The 18,660-nt window shown below is 44.5% G+C and overlaps 1 protein-coding gene across 1 annotated transcript in view; it reads left to right on the top strand.

Moving 5' to 3' along the window:
* VIPR2 (vasoactive intestinal peptide receptor 2) overlaps nt 1-18,660 on the top strand; it is a 299,702-nt gene that overhangs the window by 216,525 nt on the left and 64,517 nt on the right. The window contains exon 8 of the mRNA XM_029588516.1: nt 10,821-10,881. Coding sequence (XP_029444376.1) covers nt 10,821-10,881 — 61 coding nt within the window. The remainder of the gene's footprint in view (nt 1-10,820; nt 10,882-18,660) is intronic.

Here is an 18,660-nt window from a genome sequence, read left to right as displayed (position 1 = left end):
AGAAGATCCCATGCTACTGATGCCAGTAATAGCAGAGGCCATTCCCTAAGTCAACTTAATTAATAGCAATTTATGGACTTCTCCTCCAAGAACTTATCCAAACCTTTTTTAAACCCAGCTACACTAACTGCACTAACTACATCCTCTGGCAACAAATTCCAGAGCTTAATTATGCATTGAGTGAAAAAGAATTTTCTCCAATTAGTGCTACGTGCTAACTTCATGGAGTGCCCCCTAGTCCTTATATTATCCGAAAGTGTAAATAACCAATTAATATCTACTCGTTCAAGACCTCTCATGATTTTAAAGACCTCTATCATATCAACCCTCAGCTGTCTCTTCTCCAAGCTGAATAGCCCTAACCTCTTCAGCCTTTCCTCATAGGGGAGTTGATCCATCCCCTTTATCATTTTGGTTGCCCTTCTCTGTACCTTCTCCATCGCAACTATATCTGTTTTGAGATGCGGCAACCAGAATTGTTCACAGTATTCAAGATGCGGTCTCACCATGGAGAAATACAGAGGCATTATGACATTTTCAGTTTTATTAACCATTCCCTTCCTAATAATTCCTAACATTCTGTTTGCTTTTTTGACTACTGTAGCACACTGAGCCAAAAATTTCAAAGTATTATCCACTATGATGCCTAGAACTTTTTCCTGGGTAGTAGCTCCTAATATGGAACCTAACATTGTGTAACTACAGCAAGGGTTATTTTTCTCTATATGCAACACCTTGCACTTGTCCATATTAAATTTCACCTGCCATGTGGATGCCCAGTTTTCCAGTCTCACAAGGTCCTCCTGTAATGTATCACAATCTGCTTGTGATTTAACTACTCTGAATAATTTTGTATCATCCGCAAATTTAATCACCTCACTCATCATATTCTTTTCCAGATCATTTATAAATATATTGAAAAGCACCGGTCCAAGTACAGATCCCTGAGGCACTCCACTGTTTACCCTTTTCCACTTAGAAAATTGACCATTTAATCCTACTCTCTGGTTCCTGTCTTTTAACCAGTTTGTAATCCACAAAAGGACATCGCCTCCTATCCCATGACCCTTCCTATAGGCCAGGTAGTCTATAAGCTTAAATTACCACCTTCGCTACATATTCACAATGTGTTTCACGTATCTCTGCTGAAACCTGCAGTTCATTTGTGGCCTTCCAGACCGCTACCCCAGCCGCAGGAGATTCCAATAGAAGAAGAGACAAAGTACAAACTTGCGGAGATCTTGGACTCAAGAAGGATTACGGTCCTGAGGAAAATTCATCAGATCTGGCTTCTAATCTACAGGCCCAATTGTCTGCAAATTTCAGACCTAATACTCAATGAAACCCAGACCCAGGAAATTGGGGAGGAGAATTTGGAGAGGGGATACTATTAGAATTCAGATGCCTTCCCAGACTCTTCAGCTTCGGACACTCACTGTGCATCAGGGAGCCACCATTGCACGCTGTGATATGTGTTACTAGGACCTGATGAAGAAATGCATATGGCTTCCATGCACATCTGTTCGCACGATTCTACACATTCTGGAGAGAGAGTCAGGTAGTTGCCCCGATGATGATGTCTCACACTGAAGACTACTTAGCCTGCCTGGAGCTGGCCTCCTTGCCTGGGCAACAGAATCCTTGGCCTGTTCCTGGTTCCTGCCTTGCTTGCTATGTGCCTGGTGCTGGATGCTGTTCCTGCCTTGCTTGCTGCTTGATTTGACCTTGGACTGATCTGGATTCTGCCTGCTTGCTGCTTGTCTTGACCTTGGACAGTTCTGGATTCTGCTTGCCACTGCCTGCCTTGACCCTGGACTGAATACTGGATTTTACTGGATTTTGTTTCCCACTGCCTGCCTTGACTCTGGACTGGCCACTAGATTCTGCTTGCCTGCTACTTGACTCGACCCTGGATTTTCATCTGGCTTCTGTTTGCACCTGATTGTGGCTTTGGATCTGTCTAAGTCCTGCTGGCTGTCCACATTGAGGGCTCAAAATGAGGGAATGACAGTTTGTATAGGTAAAGCCTCCCGAAGTCCCTTTTTGGCACTGCCATCTGTGGTAAGGCTCATTGGTGGTGCTTCTTTCTGCCGCACCACACAGGAGTCCACATCATTGCTTGTAGAATGAAATGACGGACCGACAGGCGGCTGCGGGGAGGGACCCCCTAACATGGTGCTTGCCGGCCCAGCGGCCCCCCCCCCCTCCTCCTTGCTTCAATTTCCCTTGTCCTGCCCCGGGATCGACTTACCGTGGGTGATCCCGGGGCAAAGCGTCCGGGCGGCGGCGACGGGAGGGCCCCGGCCCGGAGGGCGCTTCGGTTAGGCTGGGGCATGATGTCGGGGCGCGATGACGTCGCCGCGCAGGCGGGCGGCGACGTCATCGGCCGGAGCGCAACGACGCAATGATCTCGGCCCGAGGTCTCGCGAGACCTCGGGCCTTAAAAGACGGAATGAGCGCCGGGCCAGGCCTTTTCAGCTGGCCGGCGCTCGCATTTCCACCCACCCACCCACCCAACAAGGGGACAGAACGGGGGAGGGATACAAGGCACAGGAAGTGGAATGATAGTGACAGGTAGTCAGGAATCAATGTTAGCAAGAAAGTTGCCAGTTTACAAATTTGTCGCAGCAATCGGGGGGCGGGGGTACCCGAGTCAGGGGGCCCGGAGGGTCCTGGAGGACACGGTGGACAAACCGGGGTCCTAGAGGAAGGAGAAGTGCGTAGAGGTGGGCGTGGGCTGCCCGGGGGTGGCCCCTCGGCTTGGACATGGCGAGGGGCCGGACAGATCGTGTGGCGGACTGGCTAAAATGGCGGACGCCGGTACGAAGCCTGGTTTAGTTATATTTGACGCACGCACTAATACTCGGGTATCAAAATTGTTTGGTTTATGTTAATTATTAATAAAAGCTGCGGCCTGTTTTTCACCAATAACGGTAAATGTGTGATTATTGCTGGTTATCTGATGGGGAGAAGGGTGGGGGAGGGACACGGGAGTGCAAGCTGCCAATGTTAGGGCTTCTGTAGTAGCCAGAGGGCTACCCACTAACACAATGGATTTCTGAAACTCCATCTAATAATGGTTTGTGGACTTTTCCTCCAGGAACTTGTCTAAATCTTTTTTAAACACAGTTACACTAATAGCTTTCACCACATCCTCTAACAAAAAATTCCAGAGTTTAATTATGAGCTGAGTAAAAAAAATATTTTCTCTTATTAGTTTTAAATATATAATCTAGTAATTTCATTGTGTGTCTCCTAGTCTTTGTACTTTTTGAAAGAGTAAACAACCAATTAACATTTATTTGTTTCACTCCACTTATTATTTTATTGACCTCTATCATACCTCCCCTCAGCTGTCTCCAAACTGAAGACTCTTAACATCTTTAGCCTTTCCTCATAGTGGAATCTTTCTACCCCCTGTATCATTTTGGTTGCCCTACTCTGTACTTTTTCTAATTCTGCTAAATCGTTTTTTAGATCTGGTGACCAGAACTCCCACAAAACTCAAGATGAGGTTGCACTATGGAGTGATATAGAGGCATTATGATATTCTCTGTTTTATTCTCTATTCCTTTCCTAATAATTCCTAGCATTTTATTTACTTTCTTGGATGCTGCTGCACATTAAGCAGAAGATTTCAACGTATTATCAATGTAATTTCAGACCCTTTTTCCTGAATGGTGACTCCTAATGCAGAACCTTGCATTGCGTAGCTATAATTTGAGTTACTCTTCCCTAAGTGCATCACCTTGCACTTGTCAACATTAAATTTTGTTTGCCATTTGCATGTCCAGTCTTCCAGTTTTGTAAGATCCTCTTGCAACTTCTCATAACCTTCTTGTGATTTAACAACTTTGAATAATTTTGTGTCATTGGCAAATTTCATCACCTCACTCATTGTTTCCATTCTCAGGTCATTTATAAATATATTAAAAAGGCACTGATCCCAGAACAGATCTCTGGGGCATTCCACTATTCATCTTTCTTCATTAGGAAAATGTATCTTTTAGCCCTACACTGTGTTTTTTATATTTTAATCAGTCTGCAATTCACAGGACATTTCCCCCCTTTCCCATGACTTTTTAATTTCCTAAGAAGTCTCTCTTAAGGTATTTTGTCAAATGCTTTCTGAAAATCCAGATACAGTATATCTTCTGGCTCCCCTTTATTCACATTTATTTACAAACTAAAAAAATGCAGCACATTGGTGAGGCAAAACTTCCTGTCACAGATATGTTCTCATGTAGATGTGAGGCATTGGGCTGTGACATGGTTGATGCAACCTAAAGGGCAAACTTACTAGGCTTACACTGTCAATAGGTGGACTTGCTCTTATTAGAAATGAGTTTAGGGCTTCACCTATACCAGTCCCATTCTGCCCAAGTTGAGCACTTGGGCTCCAGAAATCAGCAGGGTTTAGGAGAGTGTCCTGTAAGGAGTGGTCAGAACGGTGTCCAGGTCCAAGCCAAGGTCAGGGGAAGGCAGTGAGCAAATGGTGTCCAGGTCCAGACCAAAGTCGGGGGCAGGCATCAAGCAAACTGTGTCTGGGTGCAGGCCAAGGTCAGGGGCAGGCAGCGGGCAAGCGAGTCAAGGTCCAAACTGAGGTCAGGGCAGGCAGCAGTCTGGAAGAGTGGTCAGGTCTGTAGCAAGGATCAGAACTAGGAGTCAAGTAAAGACAGACAGACAGACAGACAAGAAAAGGCAAGGCACTGGGGACCAAGACATAAACAGGGCAAGGCAAGGTAACAACAAGGCAAGCAAAGCAAAGTGATGCACAGAGACAGCAAGCAACATGCACTGCAAGGCAGGAGGACCTGTTGCTGTGGCAAGACTTTGAAGCATGGCTTGAGTTTAAATATCCAGCTGCGTGAGATTATCGCCGAGTGCTGGCGGTTCCATTTCCCACTGTGCGCATGGGCCTTGAGAGACCTGGGGGCATGGCGGCATCCCGGCCACATTGGCGGCATTCGGGGATAAGTGTGGCCACTTGTGGAACCTCCCACATTTCCCTTGGCTAAATCCATGTAGCTTTGTCCTATAAATTATGTCTATCTATAAGTTTAGCAGTTTTATTCTTTATGTAAGCCGAACACCTAGTCAGGTGACTAGTAAGTCCTGGGTAATTCATGTTCAGAGAGTCAGTGCAAGATAGTAATTAGGAGGAGACACCATTTCTATACAGCCTCTCCCTTTGAGGGGTCTGGAATGACCATCCTCTTCCCGAGGTTTTATAGCAGTTCTTCGCAGAGTGCTCAGGGGGCAATATGATTTGCAGTTTTGGAGGAAGTGTGTAGATTTTTCTTCAGTGGTAATTTTGGCCCACATGGAGAACTACGCACCCTCCTGCCTGGGATCTCGAATTCAGGGCACAGGGAACCTTGTATCCGGGACATCCAGGGATAGGGAATCCCTGCCCTTGAGGTGGTGTCCCACTGCAGGGATAAAACTCCCCTGTTTGTGTCATTTTTGGGAAATACCTTTTGTTTGATGACCTGGGAGGAAGGTTTGACTGCGCTTCTTTCTTCCCATCTGAGGATGAATGAAGCTGTTGTTCTGGCTTGGATTCCACCCATTTGGGATCCATAAAGAAATCTAAAAACCCAGAAGACTATCTAACTAAGAAATGAGAAATGTAAGATCATTGAGGGGTGTTGTGATCTTCCTGCACGCAGTGCCCTATCCCTGATACCGGGATGTGTGCAAGAAGATCACAACACCCCCAGTAACCGGGATAGGGCACTGCATGCAGGAAGATCACAACACCCCCGGTATCAGGAATAGGGCACTGTGTGCAGGAAGATCACAACACCCCTGGTATTAGGGATAGGGCACTGTGTGCAGGAAGATCACAACACTCCTGGTATTAATAGGGATAGGGCACTGCATGCAGGAAGATCACAACACCCCTGGTATCAGGGATAGGGCACTGTGTGCAGGAAGATCACAACACCCCGGAGGAGTGAGGGTCAGGCAGCTCCCCCCTATCTGTGAAGCCAGCCTCTCACTAGTAATGCAGGGAGGGAGCTGTCTCACCCTTCACCATCCTCCTCCCCCCCCCCCTCACCCACACACCATTCACTTGCTGGGACTTGGGGGAAGGGAGGAGTGAGGGTCAGGCAGCTCCCCCCTGTCTGTTAAGCCAGCCTCTCACTAGTAATGCAGGGAGGGAGCTGTCTCACCCTTCACCATCCTCCTCACCCCCCTCACCCACACACCATTCACTTGCTGGGACTTGGGGGAAGGGAGGAGTGAGGGTCAGGCAGCTCCCCCTGTCTGTGAAGCCAGCCTCTCACTAGTAATGCAGGGAGGGAGCTGTCTCACCCTTCACCATCCTCCTCCCCCACCCCCCTCACCCACACACCATTCACTTGCTGGGACATGGGGGAAGGGAGGAGTGAGAGTCAGGCAGCTCCCCCCTGTCTGTGAAGCCAGCCTCTCACTAGTAATGCAGGGAGGGAGCTGTCTCAGCCTTCACCATCCTCCCCCCCCCCCTCACCACACACCATTCACTGGCTGGGACATGGGGGAGGGGAGGAGTGAGGGTCAGGAAGCTCCCTCCTGTCTGTGAAGCCAGCCTCTCACTAGTAATGCAGGGAGGGAGCTGTCTCACCCTTCACCATCCTCCTCCCCCCCCCCCCCCACCCACACACCATTCACTTGCTGGGACTTGGGGGAAGGGAGGAGTGAGGGTCAGGCAGCTCCCCCCTGTCTGTGAAGCCAGCCTCTCACTAGTAATGCAGGGAGGGAGCTGTCTCAGCCTTCACCATCCTCCCCCCCCCCTCATCCACACACCATTCACTGGCTGGGACATGGGGGAAGGGAGGAGTGAGGGTCAGGCAGCTCCCTCCTGTCTGTTAAGCCAGCCTATCACTAGTAATGCAGGGAGGGAGCTGTCTCACCCTTCACCATCCTCCTCCCCCCCCCCCTCACCCACACACCATTCACTTGCTGGGACTTGGGGGAAGGGAGGAGTGAGGGTCAGGCAGCTCCCCCCTGTCTGTGAAGCCAGCCTCTCACTAGTAATGCAGGGAGGGAGCTGTCTCAGCCTTCACCATCCTCCCCCCCCTCACTCACACGCCATTCACTGGCTGGGACATGGGGGAAAGGAGGAGTGAGGGTCAGGCAGCTCCCTCCTGTCTGTGAAGCCAGCCTCTCACTAGTAATGCAGGCGGGATAGGGCACTGCATGCAGGAAGATCACAACACCCCTGGTGTCAGGGTTAGGGCACTGTGTGCAGGAAGATCACAACACTCCTGGTATTAATAGCGATAGGGCACTGTGTACAGGAAGATCACAACACTCTTGGTATTAATAGGGATAGGGCACTGTGTGCAGGAAGATCACAACACCCCTGGTATCAGGGTTAGGGCACTGTGTGCAGGAAGATCACAACACTCCTGGTATTAATAGGGATAGGGCACTGTGTACTGGAAGATCACAACACCCCTGGTGTCAGGGTTAGGGCACTGTGTGCAGGAAGATCACAACACCCCTGTTATCAGGGTTAGGGCACAAGTTCTAGTCACATTGACTGATCACATTACTTTTTTTGTCAAGCTACCAACTGTTTCCATTTCCCATCCCCCATATTTTGTCAGTGGGAACCTTGGTAACATGAATAAATAAGAGGGCAGCCAATAGGAATACATATTCATTCCTAAACTGACCTTAACCGACCTGAAAAGTGTCAAATTGTATCATTTTCTGTTAGTGCGCACTAACGGGAGTTAGTGCGCACTAACTCCCGTTGGTGCACACTAATCAGAAAAAACGATTTTTTAACTAAAAAACACGATTTTCTTCTCCTGCCAGATGATTTCAATCGTTAAGACGATAGGGCACACGATTCACATCCCTAGTATTCAGTGGTGCGGCTGCACTGCTGAATAATATCCCGGTTAAGATAGCCAGATATGTGTATCCAGCTGACTTAACCAGCTGCTCAGCAGCTGAACATTTACCCCCTGGTCTAGGCTTCCAAGATGGTATTTTTAAACAATGTCCATACCTGATATAAACTCTTAACCTTTGCAGTTGCTCCTTTCATTTTTTTTTCCCTAACCATTTTCCTCATTTTATCATAATCATCCTTTTGAAAGTTAAATGTTGTTGCAACAGTTTTCATTAGTGTTCTTCCTCCAGTTATTTGATCATGTTCTGATTACTATTGCCAAGTGGCTCCAAAACTGTTACCTCTCGCATCAAATCCTATGTTCCAGTATGGACTAGGTCTAAAATAGCTTCCCCCTTTTTGTTGGTTCTTTTACCGGTTGTTCCATGAAGCAGTCATTTATTTCATCTAGGAACTTTACCTCTCTAGCATGTCCCGATGTGACATTCACCCAGTCAATACTGGAGTATTTGAAATCACCCATTATTACTGTGCTGCTGGTTTTGTTAGCTTCCCTAATTTCTTTTAGCATTTCATTGTCTGTTTGTTCATCCTGGCCAGGTGGATGGTAATATACTCTCATGGCTATTTTATTCCCCTATTTACCTGGAATTTATATTTATAAAGATTCAACATTGCATTTTGTTTCCTACAGAACTTGTATCCTGTTTGACTCAATGCTCTCTTTAATATATAGTGCCTCTCCTCCACCAATTTAATCCATCCTATCTTTTTTTATATAATTTGTACCCAGTTATCACAATGTCCCATTGGTTATTCTCCTTCCATCAGATCTCTGAGTTGCCAATTATATCTACTGCTTCATTTAGTGCTATACACTCTAGCTCTCCCATCTTATTTTTTAGACTTCTAGCATTTTTATACAGACATTTCAAAGTATGTTTTTTCTTTATAGTAACAACCTACTTGTCAGTTGACAGTTCAGAATCTTTCTGCTCTGTCTGCCTTTACTTAAAGGTACCCGGTCCACTTTAGTACTTATTGCAGCCTCTCTACTGGGATGTCCTAATTTCCCTGTTCTCTTAATATCCTTCATAGCTACATCATTCTGAACCATGCGCTTCTGAAATGTCATCTTTCTCCCATCATCTAGTTTAACAACTGTGCTACCCCCTTTTTAAAGTTTAGTGCCAAGATTCTGGTTCCACTCTGATTAAAGAAGTTGAAGCTTAGATCCTGGTGCCTAGGTCGCTCACAGTGACCTCTGGAGCCATCTCCCAGGAGCTGCTGGGTAAGGTATGCAGATGAGCCTTCTGGTCCTCTTCTGTTGCAAGACGTGCAGAACCTCTGGAAGATGGAGCTGTGGAACCTGAAGACTGGATCACTCACAATGACTTCTGAGTGTCTGCATGATGGATCAGAAGTTACTATACTTTCTTTGTTAATGTATTACTAAAATTGATTCCACTTGAGCTATACTAATTTGCACAGGACAAAGAGCTCCATACAAAGCATTAGCATAGCATCTTCCCTTCCCTTTCCCTTATTCTGATCATTATAAAATAAGTGTAAATCTAAAATATTAAATTGAGAATCAACAAAAGTACTTAAACTTAAGAGTACTCTTTTCCTAAGCTCAATCTAGTCTCACCCTTGGACATGTTTAAGGAATATTTATCATGTATATTGAAATGGCCTGAGAAATCAATGCCCACTATATCCAAAATATACTATGTGGATATTAAGAGTAATATAGCTGAGGGAAAGAAAGAGGAGAGATTGCCATTAAATTTATCAGAAGTGTTAGAAATGACGTTAGAATCAAAAATTGAGGCTAGAACTACCTTACATGTTAGTTTTGTTTTTGCAAAAGATAGGGATGCTATATTCAGATTGTTTATGAAGAAGAGAACAGAACTTTTCCACGGTGGAAAGATCTGGGTTTACCCAGATGTTTCCAGAACAACTCAATTAAGGAGAAAAAAATTCCTAGAATTAAGAACAGACGTGGAAAGTAAAGGTGGGAAAATGATTGTAAAATATCCATGTAGGTGTGAAGTTTGGAGAAATGGTCAAAAATATGTTTATTTTGAGATAACACAGTTAAAAAAGTTTCTTGAATCTTCCCCCCCGTGAAAATTAGCAACAGGAACGAAGCAGTAAAATATATATATCTAGGTTTGTCTTTTTTTTTTTCAATTGTAAAAGGTATTCCTGTTTTCCTTAAACCGCTCAAATTTCTTTCTCAATCCTGGAGCACTACCTCTTACATTTCTTATTGCAGATTAGAGATATATACCTAAGTTATTATTGATATAATAATATGGAAAATCTGTAACCATTTGTTTATTTTCTTCTATGTAAGATTGTCAAAATCAGCATAAATAAAAAATTTAAACAAAACAAAAAAAAAATTGTAGCACCTCATCCCAGTCTCCTTCAAAATGGAAAAACTGCTGTATATTGAAGGAATGGCCTAGTGATTAGAGCAGCAGGCAGAGAACGAGCGAAGTCAGGGATTCAAATCTTGTTTTCCCCAGGAATACTTCTTGTGACTTTGAGCAATTTACTTAATCTATTGCCTCAGAAAACACCTTAGACTGTAAGGCCCTTTGGGGCTGAGATCTACCCTACTGTATCTTAATTCTAATTCATTTTGACATGGGTTTGGAAATGTAATTAAATCCAAAATCATATTGATGGAATTCCTGTGTTGCTTTCTGAAAAACACTACAGGAAAACTGACTTTGATGTAATCATCAGTTCAGCAGGTTATTTTGTTAATTTTAAGAGAGTATAATTACTGAACAAATTTTCCAAGGAGATATAATCTCTTTCTCCTAGAAAAAAAAAGAATGCTATATCACTACAGCAATGGCATGACTTTTAACTGTCTTTGAATAATGGAAGCACACTTACTTTGAAAGAGTTGCTTACAAACTTTTCATAACATAATTTTCTTTAACAGGAATACCAATGATATTCATCATTTGTTGGATATTATCAAGAGTCTATTTGGAAAACACAGGGTAAGTAGTTCAGTTCATAAATGTTCTTTAGGATGTTGGTCTAGCTTACTTGAGTAATGTATGAGAAAAATTGCAAAGAGTCATTCAATACATGTGCAGTTCCTTCTGCAGTCTATTTCAACATGAATGCAGAAGAATCATGGTTATAATATTTGAAAGGTCAATATTCAGCCAGCAAGCAATCCAGATAAACATATCTGGATAATTTTAGCTGAATATTTAGCAGCACTCTCTACTTAGCTTGATGCACTCTCTACCTAGCATGTTTGAAGCTAGGTAGGGAGTGCAATGAACAAGTCAACTCCTCTTGTACCTTTCATCGATTCAAACAGCAGAAAATGTTCAGTGATGTCAACTTTGCTGTTCGTACCTCCTACTGTGTATGTAAAACTGCCCCTCCAAACCTACCCCCCACCCCCACCCCCAAATCTCCACACCGAGTTAAAAGTGCTCCCTCTTACAGTGGTATAAATAGTAAAATAACATATGGGTCTCTACAGAGGCACTCTCACAATAAAAGGCTTTTTGCTGTAACGCCTCCCTGGTGGATTAATCAGAGAGTGAAGTGAAAATTAGCACAGCTGAGATAAATGTATCTTACCTTGTGGGAATTACCTATGTGATGCAGGAGCAGGGAAATTAGCCTAGACATGCCCTTTTTTTTTTTTTTTATCACGGGCGCTATTTCTGCTATAAATATGACAGTTTGATAAATCTAGGAGTAAGTTTGGTAAAGTTCATATGTATATCAATTACAAAATAGCAATTACTGAGTTTAATTCTGAACCCCACTCCAGAACTCTTCCCTTTTTTCCATCAGTAAAATGTACAAGTAAAATGGAAAAATACACACATACTCGCAACTATTATAAAATAGCATATATGTGAGTACATTTTACTTAAGCGCATATTTGCTGTTTTTGCACATGAAACCCCTTTGAAAATTGACTCCTAAGTGTTGGTACAATTGTCAGCTGAACTGGCATTTAGAAGTTTATTCATTTCACTCAGGTGAATAGATCAACAATTGATCCCTCTGAGTGAACTTTGATTTATTGAAAGACTCCTGTTTCATGGGAACATGTTTCTATTTCGCATTTTGCCCCAATTTTTCAAGTATTTTGCATACTGTCAACTTAATCTGTAGTGTCAAAATTTGTGTTCCAAATTTCTGCTATATTGAATTCGATTTAATATAAAATAATTTTATTTCTCCTCACTGTTCTTCTACACAACGGCATATGTAAACAGAGCTGAGAAAGTAGTTTAGAACTGGAAAAGAAAGGATTGTTCCTATAATGTATCATGCTGTGCAATGTAAAGGAAACCGCAACACAGCACAATCTTGCGCTCATCATAGCTAATACTGATTTTATGTGCTGGTACCTTGTGAGCTGTGGGATTTCATGTTTCTAACATCACGAGCCTTGACATGCCCATCTAGAGTCAGATTTACATGAGTATAACAAAAGGAAATGTATTCTGTTATCCAATTAGGAATGGTTTATTTTTTAGAACAATTCCAGGTGCTCAGATCAAAGAAAACAAAAAGGTAGGTGGATCTTTCAAAGATTTTGGTCTACTCCATACAGAAGACAACAGTTCTCTGGCAATCTATTGTGTAGGGCTTATTTACCTCTATTAGCATGTGACCTGGGGATAAATGTTGGAAAGGTGATAAACTGGTTAAGGTAGAAATGCAGGAACTTTATATGAATATGCAGCACCACCCTATTATGATTAAATGTAGTATAAGATGGATAAGTCACTGGGGCCTGGAGCTCATAAATTCTATGAACTGAAGTGACTGCCACCAAAAATATAACCTTCAAGGTCAGGTACTTTAGGCCACAAGAGTCTAACATAAGAACATAAAACATAAGAAGTGCTATGTTGGATCAGACTTAGGTCCATCAAGCCCAGTATTTGTCTCCAACAGTGGCCAGTCGGGTCACAAGAACCTGTTAGATTTCCAATAGTTGATCTATTTCTCATATTTCACTCCCAGGATAAGCGCCGGCTTTCCCATGCCTACCTGATTAATAACTGTTTATGGACTTTTCCTTCAGGAACTTGTCCAACCCTCTTTTGAACCTCACTATATTACTTGCCTTGACCAGGTCCTCCAGCTGTAGAAGCCATAGCCTGATTGTGCACTGAGTGAAAAAACATTTCCTATGATTTGTTTTAAATTTGCCAGTTACGAGTTTCATAGAGTGTCCCCTAGTCCTAGTGTTGTTTCATAGGGTAAATAACCATTTTCTACTTACCTATTCCACCTCACCCATTATTTTACACATTTCAGTAATATCCCACTCAGTCATCTTTTTTCCAAGCGAAAATGCCCTAATCTGTTTACCCTTTCTCCATAGGGGATTTTTTCCATCCCCTTTATCATTTTTGTTGCCCTTCTCTGTACCTCTCCATGTCCACTATGTCTTTTTTGAGATGCACACAGTACTCAACGTACGGTCGCACCATGGATCTATTCAAGGGCATTATGATATTCTCAGTTTTGTTCCTTTCCAAATAATTTCTAACATTCTATTGGCCTTTTCGATCACCACTGTACACTGAGCTGAAGATCTGAAAGTATTATCTCTACAGGGCCAGGGCTCTTGCCTGTACCAGGGGCTAGATTCCATCCCTCACCCTGGTGAAAAAAGGAATGGGGAATTCCCCCAAAAGAAAAATATAGCAGGTGGGTTGGAGTGCTGCTGGAGAGTTAGAGGTGAGGGGGAACTGGTAGCTGGATTATGGTTGGCTGTCTGGGAGGTAGCTAGATGATTGGGATATGGGGTGGAGGCAGCTGGAGATCAGCAAGGAGTGGATCAAGGATCTGTGAGAAGAGATGGCACGCTGGCTCATGAATAGCTGCCTGGAGGGTTGGAGCAGCTTGAGACTAGCTGTTCAACTTCTTTCTTTCCAATATTCAGGGTGCCCCTTTAGTGTGATGCCTATGTGTCAGTCTGGCTCTGTGCGGGGGCGCACGCTCTCTCTCTCTCTCTCTGTCTCTGGTGCCTCATGAGAAGCAGTTGCAAAGTTACACAGGCAACATACGCACACGTTGCCTGTGAAAAATGTGTGGTTACATGCGTCAGTCTTGGACTCGACCCTGGAACATCCATGACCTGCCCCTTTTTCACCTCCTTATTTTGGGCGTGTGTAATTGCATGTACGTGCACCCTTCCTGGCTTCCTAAAATTTGCATTGCTCATGCGCAGCCACATACATGCGTATGTGGCCATTTTTGCGCGAGCAATGCTTTTAAAATCTACCTCATAATGTTTGGGTACTTGCCAGGTACTTGTGACCTGGATTGGCCACTGTCAGAAACAGAATACTCTTGATGGACCCTTGGCCTGACCTGTATGGCATATCTTATGTTCTTATATTGTCTGGAAAAAAAACAAAGGCAATCAGAAAAAAAAAAAAAGAGTGACCATTCTATCCGTTGTCTATAACAGAGCTGCTTCGGATGCAGCTGCAGTGCAAAATGGGGATCTGCTATCAGAGCTGAGAAAAGAAAGAGGCTTGGTGGGGGACAGAGGAACTGATAAAGAGGCAGCTCAGCATAGTGCCAATGATAAAATAGGCAGTCTTTCTTTGCCTCTAAATTAAACCAAGTCTTTTTCTAGCCACAGTAGCAGGAGTTAAAGGTAGCTCAAATCAAACAAAAATTTAAATTTGGAGAACATATGCCACCGCCACCAGTTCCTCACCCTCTTGTTTTGGAGCAGAGAAAAAAGGTGGGCGAGTCATTCAAAATTGTCAATAGCAGAGCAGGGGCATGGACAGAGACAGGAAAAGTGCAACAGCCAAAGCCAGCAGAATGTTCCTCTATGGTTCATGTTTGCAAGGCAATGAAGGCACTATTTTTACCAACTGATTCCAAGAAGTTTGTCTGGCATTCTCAGAATAAGAAGATATTGAAGAACTAGTAGCCAAGGTGAATCTGGAAAGTTTTGTTGGGATTCCCGGCCACGGCAACCTGTGGCTGGTCTCCCCTACCGGCTCCGATGCTCAGCAGGCTCTCCTCTCTTCGGCACGGCGCGCCCTGGCCCTGAGCTGGCTGCCGGCAGGGCCTCCACGTGGCTCTAGATGCCGCCGACCTTCCTTTCGTTTGCTCTTCCCTAGGCACACGCATGCGAGTCAACCCGACTCTTAAAGGGGCCACGGCAGGAAATGACGGCCCGGCCCCTGAAGATGACGGCAGGACTGAAGAGTATTTAAACCCTGGCTCAGTCCTCAGTTTCTTGCCTTGGCAACAGGTCCTTCTCCTTTGGAGTGCTACTTGCTGTCCTGATCCTGTGTTACCTGCTGTTCCTGATCCAGTGTTCCTGATTGTTCCTGCTGTTCCTGATCCAGTATTCCTGTTGCTCCTAACTCCATGCCTTTCCTCGTCTCTAGTTCCTGCTTCCTCTCTTCGGCTTGATCACCTGGTTCTGACTCCAGCTTGCTTCCTCGTCTTTGCTTGTCTGCTGCCCGACTTGACCCTTGGCCTGGGTACCTCATCTCCGCTCGTCTGCTGCCTGCCCCGATCTTCAGTTTTGTTCTCCGGTTTGCAACTTCCCTGCCAGCCTCGATCTGGATTCCTGACGCCGCCTCTGCCTGCCACTGGATCCATCTTCTCCAAGGAGACCCGCACCTAAGACCTGCCGGACCCGGTACCCAAGGGCGGAACCTTAGGGGAATGAGGGCTCATAAAGGTGAAGCCCCAGCTGGGTCGTCCTCACCTGCACCACCTTCCGGCAACAAGGACCATTGGGTGCCATCCCTCGGTGGTAGCACCAACTCTCCTCCCGGTCCAAGGGTCCACAGCGCTAACAGTTTGCCAAGGCCATGCATCCGGCGGAACTGTCCGGCCTCCAGGCCATTCCAGGCCTGGCTCAACGTCTTTAGTAGCAGCAGCAGTGTCTGGACGTTTTGGCGGCCACGATCGAACATTTGGCCAACCGTCAGGACTCTTCCTCCTTGCCAGGGGTCTCTCCTCCACCTTCTGCAGCCTCACCACAGCCGTCCATACCGCTGCATCTCCCAGCGTCTCCCCACTACTTTGGGGAGCCAAAGCAGTGTCGTGGGCTTCTGAACCACTGCTTCATGAGGTTCTCTCTTCAACCTACTCAGTTCCCCAGTGATCAAGTCAAGACAATGTTCATCCTGTCGTTTTGGACGGCAAGGCCCTGGCCTGGGCCTCCTCACTGTGGGAGCATGGGGACTCCTTACTCAGAGACCTTCCACATTTCATCCGAACTTTTAGCAGGTTTTTGATGAACCCGGGTGGGTGACAATCTACTGCGGCTTCGGAGCACCTTCACCTCTGCCAGGGTCCCGTTTCTGGTCGAGTACGCAGTTGAATTCCGCACCTTAGCCTCAGAATTGGGCTGGCAAGAGGACAGCTTACAGAGCATATTTCTCGAGGGCCAGGCTTCCAGAATAAAAGATGAATTAGCCGCCTGAGAATTACCAGAGGATCTGGAAGTGCTCATTGATCTGACAGGCCAAATTGATCAACATCTACAAAAGCAGATGAGGGAGCTGAAGCCTGGGCGCCAGGCAGTTTCCTTTGGCATCCTCCTTCTCTAGATCTCTGGTCTCCCCAGTATCCACTGAGCCTGCTACTGCTCGCAGCGATGAGCCCATGCAACTTGGTTATAGTCACCTTTCGCCTGAAGAGGAGCAGCGTCATAAGTCTCTCGGTCTCTGCTTGTACTGTGCCAGCAAGGGGCACCTGCTGGCTCAATGTCCCGAGCGACTGGGAAACTCTCGAGCCTAGGTGTTATGGGGGAGCTGACCCTAGGCTGCATGAATCATGCTCCCCAATGCACTGTTCCCTTGACACTCCAGTACTCCAGTGGATCCTTTTCAACTTTAGCCTTTATCGACTCCAGAGCTGGAGGGAATTTATCTTAGCAGAACTAGTGAGACCGCTTCAGCTTCCGGTGGTGACTCGTACTCTGCTGCTAATTTCATCCATCTAGGGAGATCCTCTGCCAGGCTGAGTTAACTCTTATACTGCTCCTCTGGTCCTGCACACTGGGGTGCTTCACAAGGAGGAAATTACCTTCTTTATACTTGAAAAGACTATCCAGGGGATCCAAATGTAAAAGGTATATATATACTGAGATACATAGTGGAGCTCCTGTTTTCCTAAGAGACTTTTATAAGGAAAAACTATGCCTCATAGTATCAGGAAACGCAGGGCAAAAGAGAAGGCTAGCCCTGGAGCATCCTTTACCCCTGAGGTTTCAGATCCTATGGATGCTTATATTGTACGAGGACGAACAGAATCAGGAGTGCAGTCACAGAGGCAGTGAGCTTGTTGATATAACTCAGGATGCGATGCCCGACTCTGATATCACACTTTCCCCGATTACGAGAGACGCGCCGGCAAACCCTGCTACACTTAGAAACCTGGAGGTGGAACTGTTCCTACTGCATGCCAAAGATGCTGGCAGTTTGGATCAGGCAGGGAATCCTAATCTGGGTGATGAAAGTGAAGACGTCGGGAAAGTATATCCTAACGAGTTTGCCAGCAGTCCAGCTAGGGGTGAACAAGGATTGTTATTGGGCATAACTCTTCGACTCCTGGTATTACAAGTTTAAAATAATCACTACAGAGGCCGGTTGAAATAACTTTGGAATCTTTATGGTTAGCAATAGAAGGTCTGGGGAATCTGATAGCAAATAAAATTCTTCCTATAAATGATGTGAGTAAAGATCATGAAGTGCGAATACAAGCAATGGAGAACACTGTTAAAAGTGTTTTGTTACAGAATACAGAAATGAAATCTTCTGTTAATGCTAATAGGATATCTCAAGAATCCTTGATGAAAGATAACATAAAGTTATTAAATAAATTGGAGAATATGAAAAATACGTTAAAGGTAAGAAACCTCAGATTTGTTAATTTTCCTAAACTTTCACAAATCTCTCCAAAAAAGATGTTTAGAAAGTATTTGATTGAGATCTTAAAAGTGCCTGAAGAAAATATTCCCCCGGTGGTGAGAATGTTTTATTTACCACAAAGAAAAAAGGATATAGAAGAGATAGGAGGAGGTCTCAAACTGAAAGAGTAATATCCGATTTAAACATAACAGAGATGTTAGAGTTGTCAGATTCTAGTATAGCTGAGAAAAGTACTTTAATTGTTATGTTTGCTTTAGAGATGGATAGAGAATGGATATTTAAATTGTATTTTAAATATCATTTAAACAGTTTTCTGAATCTACAGGTGAGGATATTTCCTGATGTGTCTAGAATGACACAAAAAAAGAGAAAACAATGTTTGCTATTGAGATCACAGGTTCTACGAGTAGTGGCCAGTTTTCTACTGAAGTTCCCTTGCAAATGTCAACTGAAGTACAAAGGGTCAACTTATCTCTTTTTTTTACCATCACAATTAAGCCAATTTCTTTCTGATAAGGATATAATACAGGTAGTTGAAAGAGTAATGCCCAGAACCATCCGGGCCCCCAATTGGCTGTGACTATCTCTCATCAGGAAATATTCCTCCTTTCAGTTATATATGGCATGATTTTCCTTAAAGTGTTAATGTAAGAAAGGGTGATTTAAGTGTATTGGATCTTCCTTTATTTATTTATTTATTTTATTATTTTTATATACCGACATTCGATCTGAGATATCACATCGGTTTACATTCAGGTACTGTAGATAGTATAGAGGATCCCACTTTTTATGAAGTATGATAATGGTTAAAAAGTTTGATCTTAATGATGTAAACTCCTCTATTTTCTTAGTCGAAACTTCAAATGTTCT

The sequence above is a fragment of the Rhinatrema bivittatum genome, chromosome 2 (genome assembly GCF_901001135.1).
Source record: "Rhinatrema bivittatum chromosome 2, aRhiBiv1.1, whole genome shotgun sequence".
Classification (NCBI taxonomy): domain Eukaryota; kingdom Metazoa; phylum Chordata; class Amphibia; order Gymnophiona; family Rhinatrematidae; genus Rhinatrema; species Rhinatrema bivittatum.
Note: the sequence above shows the minus strand (reverse complement) of the source record. Positions and strands in the feature narration are given on the sequence as shown.